This window comes from Camarhynchus parvulus, chromosome 2 (genome assembly GCF_901933205.1).
Source record: "Camarhynchus parvulus chromosome 2, STF_HiC, whole genome shotgun sequence".
Taxonomy (NCBI): Eukaryota; Metazoa; Chordata; class Aves; order Passeriformes; family Thraupidae; genus Camarhynchus; species Camarhynchus parvulus.
Window position 1 is genome coordinate 51841623 of NC_044572.1, and position 17814 is coordinate 51859436.

Here is a 17814-nt window from a genome sequence, read left to right on the forward strand (position 1 = left end):
ATGCATTTAAATCTCAAACATGACTGTATCACAGTATTTTCAGTCAGACCTCTCAGAAACTGCTCTTTTTTTTCAATATGTTAGCAGCGTTAGCCCTTTTAAGTGATTATGTGTGACCTATTCAAAGGCAAAACATCATATGCGTAACACTTTCATGATAACAGGAAGTGGTAATTGTGCCTCTGCCTTGAACCTTCACCCTCCTCCTCCCCCGCCATGAAGATCAGCCCCCGGAGCACTATCTTGGAGAACTTAGGGTGATTACATGGCTGGACCTCTACACAATTCACTGAAGCTTACCTGTGATGGGGTTGTCACATTGATTTCTGGGACAAAGTTGTCGTCAAATAAGTTAATGATGTTCTCCTGTTGCAACTCCTTTGTGGGTGTGAGCTTAGGCAATGGTGGGACAGGTGGACCTTTCCTCAGCTAGGCAGACAGCAAAAATGTCACAGACTAGTTCAGGTATAAGAGAAAATCTTTAAACTAGACCTAAACAAATTGTCTTAGGTTTTTACTTCGGCTGCTTCACCCTAAATAAGCCATGGGAATAAGTCATGTAGGAAATGGAACTCTTTAGCTGTTTACCACCAAGCACTTGGAAATAAACATTATGGGAAGAGCAAAACAACCCTGTTTCAAAGTCATTAAAACTCAAGGTTTCAGATTTGATACAAAAGCAAGTTCTGGTTGTTTTTTTTTCTGCTGCGACAGGCATCCAGCCCAAGACACTAGCTCTTCTATATGGCTCATAGCTGGAAGGGTGATAGTGCACAGAAAGAATGCCTCTGCAGCTTTTTGGCTTCTTGAGTTCATCTGTGTTTAGCTTTGGGATTTTGTCACTGCCCACCTGTTGCTAGCCTTAGAGTGTACTTAATGCTAGGACCATATAATCTCTGGGACCTATAACACTTCAAAGGTGCTTAGTTCACTATGTTCCTACTGCTCTCCAGAGATTCACATAACTACGACAAACTAATTGCTTGGAATAATACAAAATAGTATTGGATGATTTTTTAATCTATCAAAAACCCAAGAAAATAAATCCACCAAAAAAAAAATCCTCAGGTGGTATAGGGATATAACACCATAGGCACCAATGAGGCTGAATCCTACCAGGTGAATACTCAGGCAGCGAGTTGTCACATTTTGGGACACCAGAGAAAATAAGCACACTCATTAGATACAAAATTAATCTTCTTCTCATGTGCAAACAGCATAGAAACAGCAATCAGTACAGAAGCTATCCCAATTCCAAAAACATCCAGAACATCAACACAAGTCTTTGATATGCACATAAAGTATCACATACAACTTATGCTACAGATGGAACCGATGAATGAAACCAATTCTTATTTTACCAACACTAGTGAGAATAGAAGTTACTCCATTGATTACAACAGTGTCAGTGTCCCAATCAGTGTTTAAAACAACCAATAAGACTTTAACTATCAGTAATTAGCAGAGCAGTATTTCAACAAGCTTTATTTTTCATTGTTTTAGAGAGTGGCCAGATCAGTGGTACTCATCGGCTAATTTTTCCCAAGGTAAGCATAAATTTCAAGATGAATGAAGAGCAAAAATACATAATGTACAAAAATTCACAAGGAGGTTTTAGAAATAGGCTTTTCAAACAGTCACTGCTGGTATATAGGTCCTTAGAGACAACGCAACTTTCTAAGAAGTGTTTTGCTATGTCACTGCAGGTCTCACCAATTCACTAGTCACCTAACATTTTCTTCATTCCCCTAATACAAAAAAACATTTTCTATTCATGTTATGACACAAGGGATGAACAACTGATGAACAGAACAGACTGCAACAGAACCAGTAGCCTCCCTGCCACTACTCAGTCACAGCCGACATGAAAAATCCACCACATACATCATCTCAGCTATCTCTCACTGCACAACAGGTCAGTTCCCTCTGCTAGGTATCTCCTTACCTGTGTAGGTGACTTAGGTCGGGCTGGTGCCGGAGACGCTGGTGCCAGCATATGATTGGGACCAGCAGTAGGGCTAGGTAGGGGAGAGACCTCCTCTGGTGGTGATGGTGTTTTTGCAAAGCGGAGTGGACCTGAATCACTAGACAAAAGCAAAGGAATGGCAAGGACATATATATCTTGCTGACTTACTACCTTCAAAATCAGATGCAACAGTTGAACTGCATCCCTGATGTAGTGTCAGGGACCACAAAAGAGAGTACACACTGGAGATGAATGAAGCCATTATATAGTGACTAAAACTAAAATTGCAATTAAAGACAATTAAAATTCAGTGTTAAAGGAAGTTTTAATTTTGAATTATCGTGATTTTTGGAACATTTGTTTACCTGATCATTCTAACTTGAAGACAACAAGAGCACCTGCATTTTTTCAGATTCTGTACTTGAAATACCTCTTCACTTATAAATTTATAATTGTTATAAAATGTGAAATGGATTTACTGTCTTCATTTCACAGAACAGAACACTCTGAAGATAAAAAAACCCACAGAAAGCCATAATGAATACTGCAAATAATTTTAAAAGCTCAGCAACTTAAGAAAGGTTTCAATAAAACAGAAGACAGTCAACATTATTATAAAGATATCACTATTTAGAAGGAGAAATCGCAACAATTAAAAACAAGCGGCAGTCTAGTGACTTCAACAGAGCTCTGCTGATACTAAGAAAAGATCTGATGAAGTGATAGAAAGCATCTGCACTTCCCATGAAAGGACCTGGTGCAAACACTGAGAAAATATTCAGCTACCTAGATACGCTTAAAGCTTACAATGAGGGAGGCTACGAATTACAGTACTCAACAACCACAGTACTCAGTAGAAGCAAGTCGTACACATACTCAGGGAGAGCAGAAGCACTACCCGATTGAGACCACAGCATAAACATGATGATCCTAATGCTAACACAAGAAAAACCATTCTTTGGAAGGACAAACAGCTCACACTCACCACCTCTTTCTGTGGAAATATTAAAAGAGAAAAAATAAGCAGTCATTAAGAAATTTATGTTCCAGGGTACAATCATTGCCTTCAGGACAGAGTATTGAGTAGCACACAAGTTCTTAAGATGTTTCTTTTTATGCAGTTTTTTAAAAGAAAGATTAGATATTGTACTTGTCTAGTATCAACTTCTCATGCATCTAAAATGGAAAGCTATTTTATCTCATGAAGATCCACTTAGGAATCTTTTAGAGTATCATCACTAATAAGGGAAGTCAAAATCTATCCAGATTTTCACACAAGGCTCTGCAAACAGGACAGCAAAAGACAGTAACAAAGTAACTGAAAAAATGGATTTTTAGAAAGCTTTTTTAAAGTAAGTTCACACTACATTAAATGACATCTAGTAATTTGCAGCAAAATAATTTTGTTGCATAATTCTTTTGCTCCCAGTGATGGAAGGAATAATTCAGTGGGAACAAGCTTGAGCACGTTGGACATGGTCTAAAAGACAGAGGTAGATAAAATACCTGCTGGTCACAAAATGTGCTTGAAATCTTCCAATACTACATTATTTTACATTGCATAAAAGTGCTTTACAAATCCTTTATGGGAACATAGTTCAGATTGCGAGCCCATCCTAAATGGGCCAAAGTTAACAGTGCCAAAGGCAATATGTAATATACGAGCATGCATTATCACTGAAATAATGTAAAATACAAATTCTAGTGATGTGCTTATAAAGTAGTTCTGAATTTTGCATTATGTCAGAAGTTTCAGATTTCATTCTTTGTTCTTCCAAAGTGGGATTAAAACAAATGGAGGAATATCTTCCATAATTTTGAGGCAGACATTATGTTGCTTGGTTAGTCTTAATTGTTGCTAATCTACCTCCATCTTGAGGGCAAATTAGCAGTAGCTATGTCAGGAACCAACTTAATTTTTATTTATGCCTCAACATTATCTAGCTTTTGTGTTATAAACCGATTTTCTGACACTGGGTGGAAAATTTCTACATGGGCTGAGCACTAAGACGCGCAGAAGGTGCCTAGCACGCGAGAGGGTAGAGACCGCTGACATTACAGTCCCTAAGCAGGCAACCCCTTTAAAGAATGGAGACTTCGCCTGACAGACAATCAGGGCACCCAAACCTTCCACCACTGCCTTGCCAGAAGCCTCCCTCTGCAGGGGGGAAAGCCCTGAGGTCCAGCGCAAATTCCCTGACTAGCCAATGGTCGTCCCACAAGGAGCGGCCTGTGGGAGGAGCCTGAGCACATAAAAGCATTTAACCGCGGTCCAACCACGCCCCGCTGGCTGTTTCTGAGCTGAGGGGCTCGTCTAGAGGTTTGCCTCGGTCGGCCCCTGCTGCCTGCTTCTTCCCTGACTCTTCGCCCTGTCTTCATCTGTTCCGTCTACTCTTCTAAGCTCCGCCGGTTCCCCGCAACAGCGCCTGCCCGCCGCTCCGCCCCAGCGCCTGCTCCCCGCCTCCCGCCGCCCCTCGACGCGGCACCGTCCTAGCTGCGGCCTTCGCAGCCGGGCTCTCGCGAGAGCTGGGCAGCGTCCCCCGGCAGGGAGCGCGGGCTCCACCTGCCGGTGGATGCCGCCGGTGGAGCCCGCGGTTTTGGTGGTAGCGCTCTTCTGACGCTGGCCTCCTTTCTCTCTCTCCGTCTTTCTTTTCCCTTCTCTGCTTAACTTTCTGTCCCTCTCCAGTAGGGACACATATCCTTCTTTATCATTAAATAGTTCTCAGATATAATATTTGCCTCGTTTGTGTTTGATTTTGTCCAAGAAATCCGTTAAAAAAATCCCCTATGGTTTCCCTTAGAGTGGGATGTGAAAGCTATAAAGCATTGTTCGAATTGTTTCTGACTAGCTGGGATTAAATGGAAATTCAGGCTTTATATATTAACCCTAAATATCATTGTGTCTTTATAAGTCTCACTGTTTTACATTTCAACCTTTTCTGCACATAAGTATTAGAAATAAAATTGTGGCAGAAAGGCTACATTTGTTGAAAGTACAGAAAGTACATTTCTGTTGCCAGTACAGAAATATTGTACTGGCATCCACTGACCTTTAGAAAACACCATCTGATTTTAAACTCCTTTTGGTTTTGTGCTTTAAAACAAGATTTTTCTTGGAAGTCTAAAAAGATGGTATTTTGTGACATTCTCTTTATTTCAGGTTTTTTTGCTTTTATGATGTACCCTCAGATCTTTACTTTTCCTTGTAAGTAGATGAGATAAAAGCTGATGTTCAAAGTTTGGGATTCTTACCTAATAATAGGAGCTAAAACCATATCTCAATATTTCAAGGCTTTAAACAAGTTATGAGAGTTAGGAACATAGCTGATTTTCTGACATTCTGAGAATTTAAGAATAAATGAGTTATACACTTAGTTGGTGCAAATTGATGTAACAGTCTACAGTGAACTTGGCTAAATTTAAACAGCTTTCATTCTTTTTTGTTTTTGAAAGGACTTTCTAGAAAAATAGTCAGTGAAGAAGGAAGCTTTGGATATTTACTCCTGTTGAGAAGAACTTCATCCCAGATACGTTCATCTACCAATAATGCCTGTGACCATGTGTAGGTGTTACACATGGTGTAGGTGGTTGCTGCCTATGCTGAAACCCACAAAGCCTACAGCAATGCAATTCATTAGAAAGGCAATAAATTCACCTTGGTGCCCCTTGAATGGTGAAGGCCTTGTCTGCATGCTGATCCCCCAGCTTTGTCATCACTTCATATAGTTTGTGACATAGCTGTGAAAACAAAACAGTTGCCTGAGTTTATGTGAACAACTATAGTCATGATTAAAAAGACATGATTAAAATGATAAATCTGGTTTGATACATGATAACTTGATAACTTTATGTTACAGTATAAAACCTTCCAAAAATTCCGAGCGCCATGCATAGCAAAAGCCTAAACAGAAACCCATCAAAATCCATAGAATCAAAGATAATAGCAGTTCTTAAAAAAACATGAGCTGTTTTTTAGAAACAAGTTCATAAGTATAGCTGACTGCTATGTGAGCTCTGATGAAGGAGGTCATCTGAAGTTTAAAGCAACATGGGCAGCCAAGAAAATCTGTGTTTTCCCCTCAAAAATCTAATCCAAATTTTCACAGAGCTTCAGTAAAGTGAGTTGTCAAAAATTTTGGTTCCAATTTGAAGGTTGCTATAGATAATATGTTACTATTTAGCCAGGTACATTCACAAGATCCTCAATGAAACTGCTTGATTTGCCTGACATTCACTGGTAAAATACTGCATTGCTGACAATGCATATAGCAGACTTGAAGGGAATATTTGACATGTTTTTTTCCTGCTGATTAAACCAAAGAGGTGCTTAGCAATTGGACACAGCAAAAATACTGAAGGCAACAGTAAATTATCAAAGTAGAAAGTGAATTTAGTGCTACAACTGATAATGCACTGCAGTCCAAAATTGTAGGGGCTGCTCCTTCCTTAAGGAGAGAACAAATATGGCAAGTAGAAATGAATATTATGATTATAGCACAAATCTGGATCTATGGCAAATTCTCCTGTGCGCCTCTGCTAGATTTTTACTAGACGGTATTTTTTAGCTGTCATGCATATAATAATCCATTATACATGAGATAGTCAGTTTTACTCACTAAAGCTATTTCCTTGTGAAACTTGGCTTCAAGGCTGGATACATTTTTGAAGGTGTTCACATAGAAGCCAATTCGTCTACGAAGGATGGCACAAAGAAAGGAAAAACAGAATAAAAGGAATGTGTGGGAGGGGCACAAAGACAGATTAATTAACTGTTTTCTGGACTACAAACAACATTCTTGAGTATTACCCTCAACAAAACAAATTATTAAATGTCAGAATTTCAGACTAATTTGTTCGTGATTATTTCCATTAGTGCTAAGATATGTATTTCACACCATCCAGTCAACCAAGCTGAGACTACTTCACATCAGATGTCTTCAGCTTTTTTTAAAGAAGAGTGGAAAAGCATGGTCTCAACTACAGCACAAGCACAGTGAAGGCAAGATGCTCTGGGCTTCCATCTCCTGCCAGACAGCACACAACCATTTCCTGAAAGGAGAAAGGTACCATTCCAGCACTGTGAGCCCCTGTGCCCAAATCTTATCACAGCATCAAGGTGATGCAGTTGCATCTTGGGTCAGCTCAGTACAGCCCAGTACAGCCCAGATGTGGGTGTCCCAAGCTCAGCTCTGAAACACATGCACATATATATAAAAGAATATCTATATAAAACAAAAGAATTTAATATAGACTAGACATTTCTGTGCATGTCGTCAAGAATCTGCTTACTTGGGGTGAAATATTACATATTTCTCCATTTCAAAAGTAGAAGCTGTTTTCTTATGTTTTGTTTTACTCTTTTTCCTATTTAAAACTTCCATGTATAATTTCTCCCAACTTTGATTAACAAAAATTGTCTTGGGAATAAGTATAAGCCTGAAAAATGTCAACTCAATAGATAATATTCTTCCTGAAGAATTTTAATAACTAAAATAAAGGCCTCTGAAAGCAATTGCTTACTAAATTATGCGTATTGCTCAAATTAAATTCTACCTTTCCCTGAGACTAGCTACTACTTCTTTACACAAAATTTACTGAAGTAAAAGGGCCCTCACTCTAAGTCATTCATATGCAGTTTTACTTTTAGTAGGCCCATAAAACAAATATACCTAAATGCTAAGAAGGTTTGCACTGAAATAGGCAGAAACACAGCAGGGAAATCCTCTCTTGGTTTGAAATTAACAGGATTTAATTTAGAAGGCTGAGAAGACAAAGGATACTTCACATTTTCACTCCAGATTGTCAACTGTTAAAAAACATAACACACTAATGAGATGCTTATTTTTCTACTGCTTTTGTTCTCCCATTCATATTGTCTGCATTTTCTGTATAAACACAATTCATGATTAAACATCTTGACTGAATGACCTATGCCATCAAATCATTTAACATCACAACTATTTAATATCAGTGCAGAACTATAAAATGTGTCTTCTGGTGTAGTTAGAATAAAAAATGACCTATAAGTAGACCCAAATCACCACAGACTACTCTGTGCTCTAGCATAATTATTTACTCACTAAATGGAAATCTTTTTGCATCTCAGAATGAAGACATGCTAATGAATCTTAAGTGCCAACATACATTGAAAAAAATAAGCATAAATACACTTACATTACATATATTTCTGGAGCATTTGCATACATTTTTCCTTTTATTATTCAGAAAGGTAATGGATGGAATCTTCAACAATCCAGCAATCCCTTTTCTGTCAGCTCATTAAAATCCCCTGATTCCCTTTCCTTACTACCCATTTCAAGCCTTGCATACAGTATCTCTCTAGGCTTACCGTGACCACAGAGATGGCAACTCTTCTTGCAAGTCAGTGTTAAACTCTTCAAACACTTTCTGTGCTTTTTGAAATTCTTCTTCTGCCTAAACCAAAATGAAACAGATTACTTCTAAAATCACTATGACATAACAAAACTAAAATTATTTTTGTGTTGTTTTCTTGGGGAGTCTTTTATAATTTTTATTAACAAAAGATGTTACTCATTCTTACACCATCAAGGCCAGTACAGGATTTGCAGTCCCCTCAGTCTCATCAAGAGAGGAAGTTAGGTCCCAAACAGGACTCCTTAGTGAAAGAGGCGAGCCTGACTATCACATGAACCAAAGAACTCAATACACATTTTTGCTTAGAGATATCATTATTTCTAAGGGAGTAAAAGGAAGAGAAATTTTGTGCTCTGTCTCTGTACAGAAAAAAATACCACCCAATCTCCCCAAGTCTTCTGCCAGCATATTTCTGGCAGAAATATGGTTCTTACCTTGGTGATTCTGCCCTCATCTTTTCTTTTTGAGCTCTGCAGGGCTTCTAGATGATGCCTTGCACTGTCGTAATCCACTAGCTTTCTGCTTCGTTTTGCAATGCGAGTCTGTACAGGGGTAGAAATGAAAGTAAATATGAGGAACAGTTTTTAAAAAGTCATTTTACTTATGTTGTTAATTTAGTTTTTGACATATTTATATTCTCCTTTCTCTGTTGTTAATATCTGAATTATTATATCATGTAGAAAGAACATGGAAATGGTAAAAATGACAAATGAATCACATTATTTTAAATAAGGAATCAATTTACAAATAGTTTGGGAAGGGTTTTCATGGGTATAGGGCTTACAGGCCTTAGAATTGAGGTATCAGTGTTACATAAGACTTTTCACATTCTCTAGAATCAGTGAACCTGTTAAACTCATGGTACCACTATCTTCCCCCCTTATAGATAGTGTGAAAATTCAGCAATTAATGCATTTTTTCTAGAGTTGGAAAAATGCTAATATATACTTCTCTGTATAGTTGTTCTGACACAAACCTAAAATACTGGAGTTCAAGATATAGACACAGATATAGATATAGATATAAATATACTCTGATATAGACTTTACAAAGCTATGTAATCCACATGCTGAGAGGGCATAATCACAGCTTGATTTAAAAGTGAGTTTAGAACTGTATATCACTAATGTTGGTATTCTTAGATTATTTTTTCTTTAGTCCTTGATGTAAATTACAAAGGGGATGACTGTGTGTTACCTGCTCAGTTACAAACCCTCACAGAAAAAACCCAGTTATGCCCATATAGTCATATTGAAATATAAAAGTATCTCCTCTCACCTATAGTGCTTCTTTATCCTCACACATTTCATTTATAAGTAATTTCTCTGGACTGTACACTAGATGGGCATGTGGCAGAGGCTAGAATCTGTATAACATTCTCTCGTGATGTGTATTACAAAATCTTTTTATAACTAATTAAAAGACAGGAACCATGGCTTAGATAAAAGAAAGATACTCATGGGTGCATCCATCTAGCCAATAACAGAAAGCCTGCTTTCCGTGTAATTTGTCTGGCATTTTAACAGCTGAAGAGCTTAATGTGCCCTTATTGAAATTGGTTAAAATTATCTCATACCAAAGAAACAGGAGCAGAAAAAAGCACAGAAGTTGCCTCTACAAAGGCTAATTTGCTTCCATGTACTACTGCATGAAAAATATTTTCGTTCACTTGCAAAATCAGTCCTGCCTAATGTCAGGAATTTATTTACAGAACAATATCTTGTACATTACAGGAGAGCATGACTTTCACCCTTTTTCATTTTTTTGCTTGTAATCTCATTTTCAATTTATTTTGCAAGTTAACAGAACTTTAAAACTTGTCCTTTATAGAAAATCATTACTCTACTTTGATATCAGGAAATTGTCCTAGATATGTATCCAGCGTTAACAATGACCCATCCACCAGTTTTTGATGGAAGTCTTCCCAAAGTTCATCACATTTCTGAAAAGGTAGAAAGGAGAAAAATGTACTTAGTAGTTTAATGCCACTCTAAACATAGAAGAAATACAAATGTAATTGGCAAAGATTCATCTTTCTGAAGTTTCAAAATGTTCTTTATGGAAAAAATAAGAGCATAAACATAAGGTGAATGAAAAGGAATACCTTGATATTGCAAGTTCAATTCATAACAAATTAAGATGAAACTTAATAATTAGTTTGTGTTTTCATTATTTCAAATACTAAGTGCTATGTGAAAATAAGGATGTTATGGATTCACGGTGCTCCTCAGGGTTTCAGGTCCCTGAGGATCAGTAACACAGAATCTGTACCTGGTGTAGCTTTTAAGTCTTAAGTATGTTCCCTGATGATGAACCTTGCTTACAGATAAAGGAAGTATACAAAAAAATAGAAGAGAAAATAAAGGGAAAGGTCTTTCCATCTCATTCTTTTTGTGCCATTAAGGTACATTTGATGGAATGGCTGATGCAGACAACAACTCTTATCTTGTGCTGCTGGAGAACTGGAATGACAGATAGGAAACATCTCAACATCAGCTGGCAAAATAAACAAAATCTGCACCCCTGCCACCCTCCTCTGCCCTGAAGGTACAGTGCTTTTCCCCAGTCCCCTTTGGAGCTCTGGGCTCGTCACCAGGAGAAACCCCTTGTAGTTTTCTGATTTTCATGAACATATTAATGCAGCTCATGTGACAAGGACTCAATGGGTAAGATTCCTTATTAGAAGCAAATCCTGTTACATAGACATAGTGCTTGAGGTCCTGGATTCTCCACTGAACAAATCATTAGCACATGTTAAACATCCTGATTCCTCCTTTCTTTGCACATTTCAAAAATCACTTAACATCCTTCCTTTTGATGGGAAGGAGGTTAATGGGTGTAAGCACTGCTCTGCAGGGCTGTTATCCTCACTGACAAGTCTGCAAAAGTGTCACATTATGTCACAGTACAAGCTGGCTTGTACTGGGCAATTAATTTGGCTGTAAATAAGAACCCTGGCCGGTTCCCTAAACCAGCCCCTGGGTTGACAGATAGGAACCTCAACCAATTACATTCCATCCTAAGCTGTAGACATCTCCCTGATCCAGGAGCTGGGTGGTATCAAAGATCAGACCAGGGTTTTTCAAATCCCCTTTATAGAGAAGGGTTCATATAATAAACTCTCTCTATTGCCACATGGACATTGGAGTGTGTGTTGTCCCTGTCTCTGACCACTGACCCCACGAAACACGTGGCCGTCCTGCGTAATAGAAAACTATTCCCAAGTGTTTGTTTTATCATAACCTACTATGCGGCGTATTATTAACGCTGTGTAATGCCAGCTTTCGGTTCATTCATTTCCTACTCTAACAGAGTCCCTAATGAATGATTAGAATCTATTAAACATGTTTAAAAAAATACCTAATTTATTAACACAGCATTTAATCACAGTGGTCTACAAAGCATCACAGCATTAGATCGTAGCAAGCAACTGCCTATTTTTGTATCTTGCTGAAATGTATTTTGAACAAATTAAAATAATGGAGATTCTGAAAGCTAATGGACTCAAACAACATTGCTGAAGGATTCTTTAGGCCATCATCTTTCCTACCATACAAAATAAGGTCTTTTAAGGGGATCCCTTTTGGAATGATCATTTATAACCTAAACTGAACAGATACATAATTATTTTTTACTTTAGGCTGAGCTCACAGAATCACAGAATCAACTAGGTTGGAAAAGATCTTTGAGATTATCAGGTCTAACCTATGACCAAACACCACCTTATAAATTACAACATGGCACAAAGTGCCACATCCAGTCTTAAACACCTCCAGAGATGGTACCACCACCTCCCTGGGCAGGTGATTCCAATGCCAAATCACTCCTTATGTGCAAAAATTCTTCTTACTGTCCAGCTTAAACCTCCCCTGACATAGTTTAAGGCTGTGTCCTCTTGTCCTGTTGCTGGTTTCCTAGGAGAAAAGACTGACCCCCCCCACTTGGCTACAACCTCCTTTCAGGCAGTTGTAGAGATCTCCCAAGCCTCCCTTCCTCCAGGCTAAACAACCCAAGCTCCCTCAGCTGCTCCTCATAGGACTTTTGTTCCAGACCCTTCACCAGCCTTGTTGCCCTTCTCTGGACATGCTCCAGCATCTCAACATCCTTTCTAAATTGAAGGGCCCAGACCTGGACACAGTACTCAAGTTGAAACCTCACCAGTGCTGAGTACAGGGAATCACTTCCCTGGTCCTGCTGACCACACTATTACAGGCTAGGATCCCATTGGCCTTCTTGGCCATGTGGGCACACCGCTGGATCATGTTCAGTCTGCTGCCAATCAGTACCCCCAAGGTCCCTTTCTGCCTGGCCTCTGTCCAGTCTCGCTGTACTCAGTCTGTAGTGCTGCAGGGAGTTGTGGTCAAAGTGCAGGACCTGACACTTGGTCTGGTTAAACCTCATATTGTTGGATTCAGACCATTGATCCAGCCCGTCCAGGTTGCTCCTGCATAACTCTCCTACCCTCCAGCATATTGACACTGGCACCCAATTTGGTGTCATCTGCAAATCTGCTAATAGTAGACTCAGTCCCTTCATCCAGATCATCAGTAAAGATATTAAACAGGACTGAGTCCATACACAGATCCCTGGGGGACACCGCTAGTGATGGGCCACCAACTGGAGACAGCACCATTCATCACCACTTCTCTGGACCCGGCCATTCCGCCAGTTCTTAACGCAGTGAAGAGTGCATCTGTCCAAGACATGGGCTGCCCGCTTTTCCAGGATTATTCCATAGGTGAGAGTGTCAAAGGCTTTGCTCAGTCCAGGTAGACAACATCGACAGCCTTCCCCACATCCACCAGGTGGGTCACCTGGTCATAAAAGGAGATCAGGTTGGTTAGGCAGGACCTGCGTCTCCTAAATTCATCTGTGTGGATGCCATGGGACAGAGAGAGAGAAACGGCAAGTGTTTCTCACAGCAGCTTGTGAGAATTTTCAAGAAGTTGTAAGGATGTGATAACTTGCTAGTATAAACAACCTGCAAGTGGTGTTTTTCTACTTAGTCTTTCTGTTCTTCTCAAGGACAGGGTATAAGAAAAGTGTTTTTTGTTAACTAGCCAATCAAATAGAATATATTGTATAACTCTATATAAACCACACAGTTCTCTTGAATTAAACCTTCTTTTACTCTTTCTACAATACTGCCTCTCGCCTGTTCCTGTGTCATTCTTGGTGCAAGAGTGACACATCTGGCTGGGTCTGATCCTCAGGCCATGCCTGTAGGTCCTGTGTAATCACACTCAAGATGATCTATTCCATAACTGTGCCAGGTATTGATGTCAGGTTGAAAGATCTGTCATTTCCTGGATCCTCCTTTCAGTCCTTATGGATGGGTATTACACTGGCCAGCTTCCAGTCATCTGGGACCTCCCAAATAACCAAGACTGATGATAAATGATGAAAAGCAGCTTAGTGAGCTCTTCTGCCAGGTCCCTCATCACTCAGGATGGATCCCATATGGTCCCACAGGCTCGTGAACATCGAAGTGGCTCAGCAGGTCACTAACCGCTTCAGTCAGTTAGGATCTTACAGGGGATCTCTTCTGCTCCCTGGCCCAATCTACCAGCTTTAGAGGCCATCTGTCCTGAGGATGACCTGTGTTATTGTTGGCAATTGAGGCAGAGAAGTTGTTAAGTACCTCAGCCTTTTCCTCATCTTTGGTAACTACATTCCCCACCATGTCCAATAAAGAATGGAAGTTTTTCTTGGTCCTTCTTTTGATAGTAATATATTTATAAAACCACTTTTTATTATCCTTTACAGAAGTGGTCAGGTTAAGTTCTAACTGAGCTTTTGCCACTCTAATTGATGCATAAATCTACCTTTGTGATTCTGTATCCAAAAAAAATCAGGAGATTTTGTAATATTGCCCATAAAACAATATAAAAACCCTAAATCAATCAAACAAAAAAGTATGTATCTTAAATTAGGCAGTTTTGAAGTTGGGTACTTTTAAAATCAAAACCCTTTGCAGCAGGGAAATATAGGAGAAGGCATCCATAGAGAAAAAAAGCAATCTGTACACTGCTCTGTATTCCGGTTTACTGTTAACTATATTATCAAGGAGGCTTTGCAAACCGAATGCCAGGTGATTAAAAGCTTCATTGATAACCATTTGCACTTTCTTGTCACCGCCAACACATCTGCTGACAGATTTCCTCCAGAACTGAGGCTCTTTAAGCAGGCAGTTCAGAGCATCTCAAGGTAAATTCCTGTTGTGTTGTCTAGAAAAGCCTATTCTTCTCTAATCACTGGAAGAAGGTAAAAAATAAAAATAAATAATGTCCTCAACTATAATTTGCCTTTAAATTCCATATTCTTCTCAGAGAGAGGTGAATGTCTCATAAGATATCCTGTTTAGTACCACTGGCTCAACAGTTGTTACACAACACAAAAGGATAAGCAGCTTTGATAATTTTTTAACATTATTTTGAGCTGAGAATCCTGACTATAAAATTGCATGCAAGATACCTTTGTAAAAACTTGTCAGTCAAATGCTGTCAGGACCAATTCTGCTCACACTGAGTTATCTCAGTGGGAGCTTTTATCAGCTAGTTCATACAACAGACACTGTAAGTGCTGCATCTGGCCAGCAGGAGCTGCATTTCACAAGATCCATAATTTATATGCTGAGAAAACAGGATTTAACACGACATGAACGATTAAGGTAAATTTTGGATGCACACTTCTCCTCAACAGCTCAGATTAATCTATTTGCATACAAAATACTTTTTCCCTCTTTCCATACATCTTACCTCTCCAATCATTTTCACATCTTCACGTCCATACCAGTCTGGCTCATACACTTCATGGAGAGACTCTGTAAGCTTCTTTGAGGCATCTTGCATTCCTGCAGTTAGGCAAAAAGAGGAATATGTAAGTGCAAACTACAAGAAGTAGCTGCTAAATATCTTTATTTTCAGCTACATGTACCCACTATGCTATTCCCTCTGGCAAATTTAGAAAAGAGATACCTGAACTTGGGGAGAGCACTGTAACGGACATGGTTTTATGAAGAGTCTTGTATGGTCACCCAGTAGGTTTAGAAGTTTGTGGAGCCCAGTGCCTATTTATGTTTGCAACAGGGTGGTGCCTGCAGAGGATTGTGTGAAGCCAAACTGTATCAGTCACTATTGCAGCTCTTGCTTTGACAGGTGGAACAAGAATAGGGACTATTGATGCTTATCACTCTGGTTTGAACGTAAAATAGCTTCAATGACATTATGAGAAAGGGCCTAAATCTATCTTCAGTGAGATCAGTTTGACCCCAATGAATAAATAAACACCCTCAGTGAAGGCATTGGAGATTGCATTTTGATACAGCATGATTCCATTAGATTCTGAATATAGTTTTGAATCCAGTGAAACCAAACTTATCTAACATTCTAAGAGTTCAGAGTAAGTAATTTTAAAATTTTAAAATGACAACTTTTATTTCAACTTCCTTGGAAAATCTCAATACTTGAATTTCCTACGTAGCATTAACTTTTTTTCCTTAAAAAACACTTTTTTTTTCTAGTCAAAATCTGTTTGCTATCTTGAAAATATCTCTAAGTATGATATTCAGATTTAACTGCTCAGTGAATGAATCTAGGAATAACATCAATATTTTTATTTTCTGCACAAAGAAACATTCAAAAATAGAAAAGGAAAACTAATTTGAAAGTTGAGTGTGTAGAAGACCAGACTTGATCTAGTCAGTTGCTATTCCATCATGCACTCCCAAAACACATGCTGTTAATATGAGAGTAAAATAAATACAGGGATGCACACTTAAATGAAAATAGTAGGCTATGGAATGGACAGGATAGAAAACAGATACTAAAAAAGCTGAAAGTACATGCTTGTTCTCAGTCCTTGAGTACAAAAGAGAGAATGGCATGGGGGAGAACAAGTACAAAGGAAATACTGGTATTTAGAAGTACAAGCTTTCACCCTTAAATCAAAAGGTACTGAGCCAAAACAGAATATCTGATCTCTTCAGAACTTGTCTTGGGGGTGGTTTTTAATGGCAGAGCTCATCTTAGACTATTAGGATAGCACAAGAATTAAGATGTATTTCTTCCTTTTCTTCTTCATGGTTAATTCTTAGGATGACGTATCTCCAGCTAAGAAAGTGTTCTCCTGAATAAAAAGGACCTTTTTTTTGGTTTTCTTGCCTTAGAAGTTACCAAATTACAATAAAATACAGATGATCTTCATGTATATTTTCAGGTAGGACTCATTTAAAATCTTTAATGTCGCTGCAAATTAATAAACTCAAGAGATAAGGCAAAACCAATAGAGTATCTCTTTGCTTAAGAAGGTTGCTTCTCTCCAATCAGGGTGAACATACAAACCAGGAGGGTTTGTTCATCCCTGCTCACACTTGATCCTTTCTGATACCTGAACTTGTGCCCTTAAGCACTCTGAGTGGTAAACCTGTGACAGAGGTTCCTGTGGCAGGCAGACTAGCATAACTGCTAGATAATCCCTCCTGCAGCTTGCACTCAGCTCAGTCACAGACCATGTTGACATCTTTTCCTAGACTTTCCTTCTTAAGTACTACAGGACTCAGGCATATATCTGCTGAAGAGAATAAGTAAAACACACCTAATATGCCATGCTTGAGTTATATCAAAACTGCACAAACTTTTACACTTTTTTTCTGTTCTGAGAATTGGATAATCCTTCATTCCACCACATTCCTGTAAAAAACATCAGTCAAATCCAGCTGCAGTGCCAGGCAAGTGGGCAGTAAAGTATTTGGCTTTTTCAGTCAGGGGCTTCAATCTGAAATTTCCAGGCTAATATCATCCATCCTACTCCCTCTGACTGTATCTATACCAGGTTTACTGCAATACACCAAATGAGGGAAAAGGTAAATACCAATCCAGTGAATTCCCATTCTTTTTCATACCTCTGGACATAAACTTACAGTGTCCAATGATTTTTTGTTTGGCAGGTTTTCACATAGAGTTATTCCTTACAAACTGATACCTTCAAATTTAAGAGGATTTGTGTCTTAGTCATAGACTGCAGGCTCTCTCTCTTGACTGTTTTTAACTGTTATCACTGAGAGAGAGAAATTGTTAAAAGCAAGTCATTAAAGTACTAAGAAATATGAAAAGTACTAAGAAATGTGAAAAGAATTTTTACTGCTGACAAACAGTTAGAAATCGACATTTAGTATCAATTTTTTCATTCAGTAGTACTTCTTGGTAATTGGGTCCTTTGTTTAATAGCTAAAAGTGCCAAAACATTTGAATCACTTAGGAAAAATGTTACTGAATAATCCAGTTAGTGAAGATTGAGCTTCTCAGATTAAATGATCCCTATTTCTATGGGAAAGAGTCCCTGTCCCTGGAGCCTCCAAAAAATTCTAGAGGCCTCCTTGTGATAGGGATCTTGGGGATGGCAGTGCAGAGACATTCCCATTAAGCACACCAGAGAAGGGGGAGGGTAGGTGA

The 17814-nt window shown here is 38.8% G+C and overlaps 1 protein-coding gene across 1 annotated transcript in view; it reads right to left on the reverse strand.

Moving 5' to 3' along the window:
- The window catches only part of AMPH (amphiphysin), a 118150-nt gene that overhangs the window by 33574 nt on the left and 66762 nt on the right, over positions 1-17814 (reverse strand). Inside the window, exons 4-11 of the mRNA XM_030963832.1 lie at positions 15121-15215; positions 10209-10304; positions 8797-8904; positions 8316-8401; positions 6583-6658; positions 5622-5704; positions 1946-2084; positions 301-429 (exon numbers count right to left, since the gene is read on the reverse strand). Of these exons, the coding sequence (XP_030819692.1) occupies positions 301-429; positions 1946-2084; positions 5622-5704; positions 6583-6658; positions 8316-8401; positions 8797-8904; positions 10209-10304; positions 15121-15215 (812 nt within the window). The remainder of the gene's footprint in view (positions 1-300; positions 430-1945; positions 2085-5621; positions 5705-6582; positions 6659-8315; positions 8402-8796; positions 8905-10208; positions 10305-15120; positions 15216-17814) is intronic.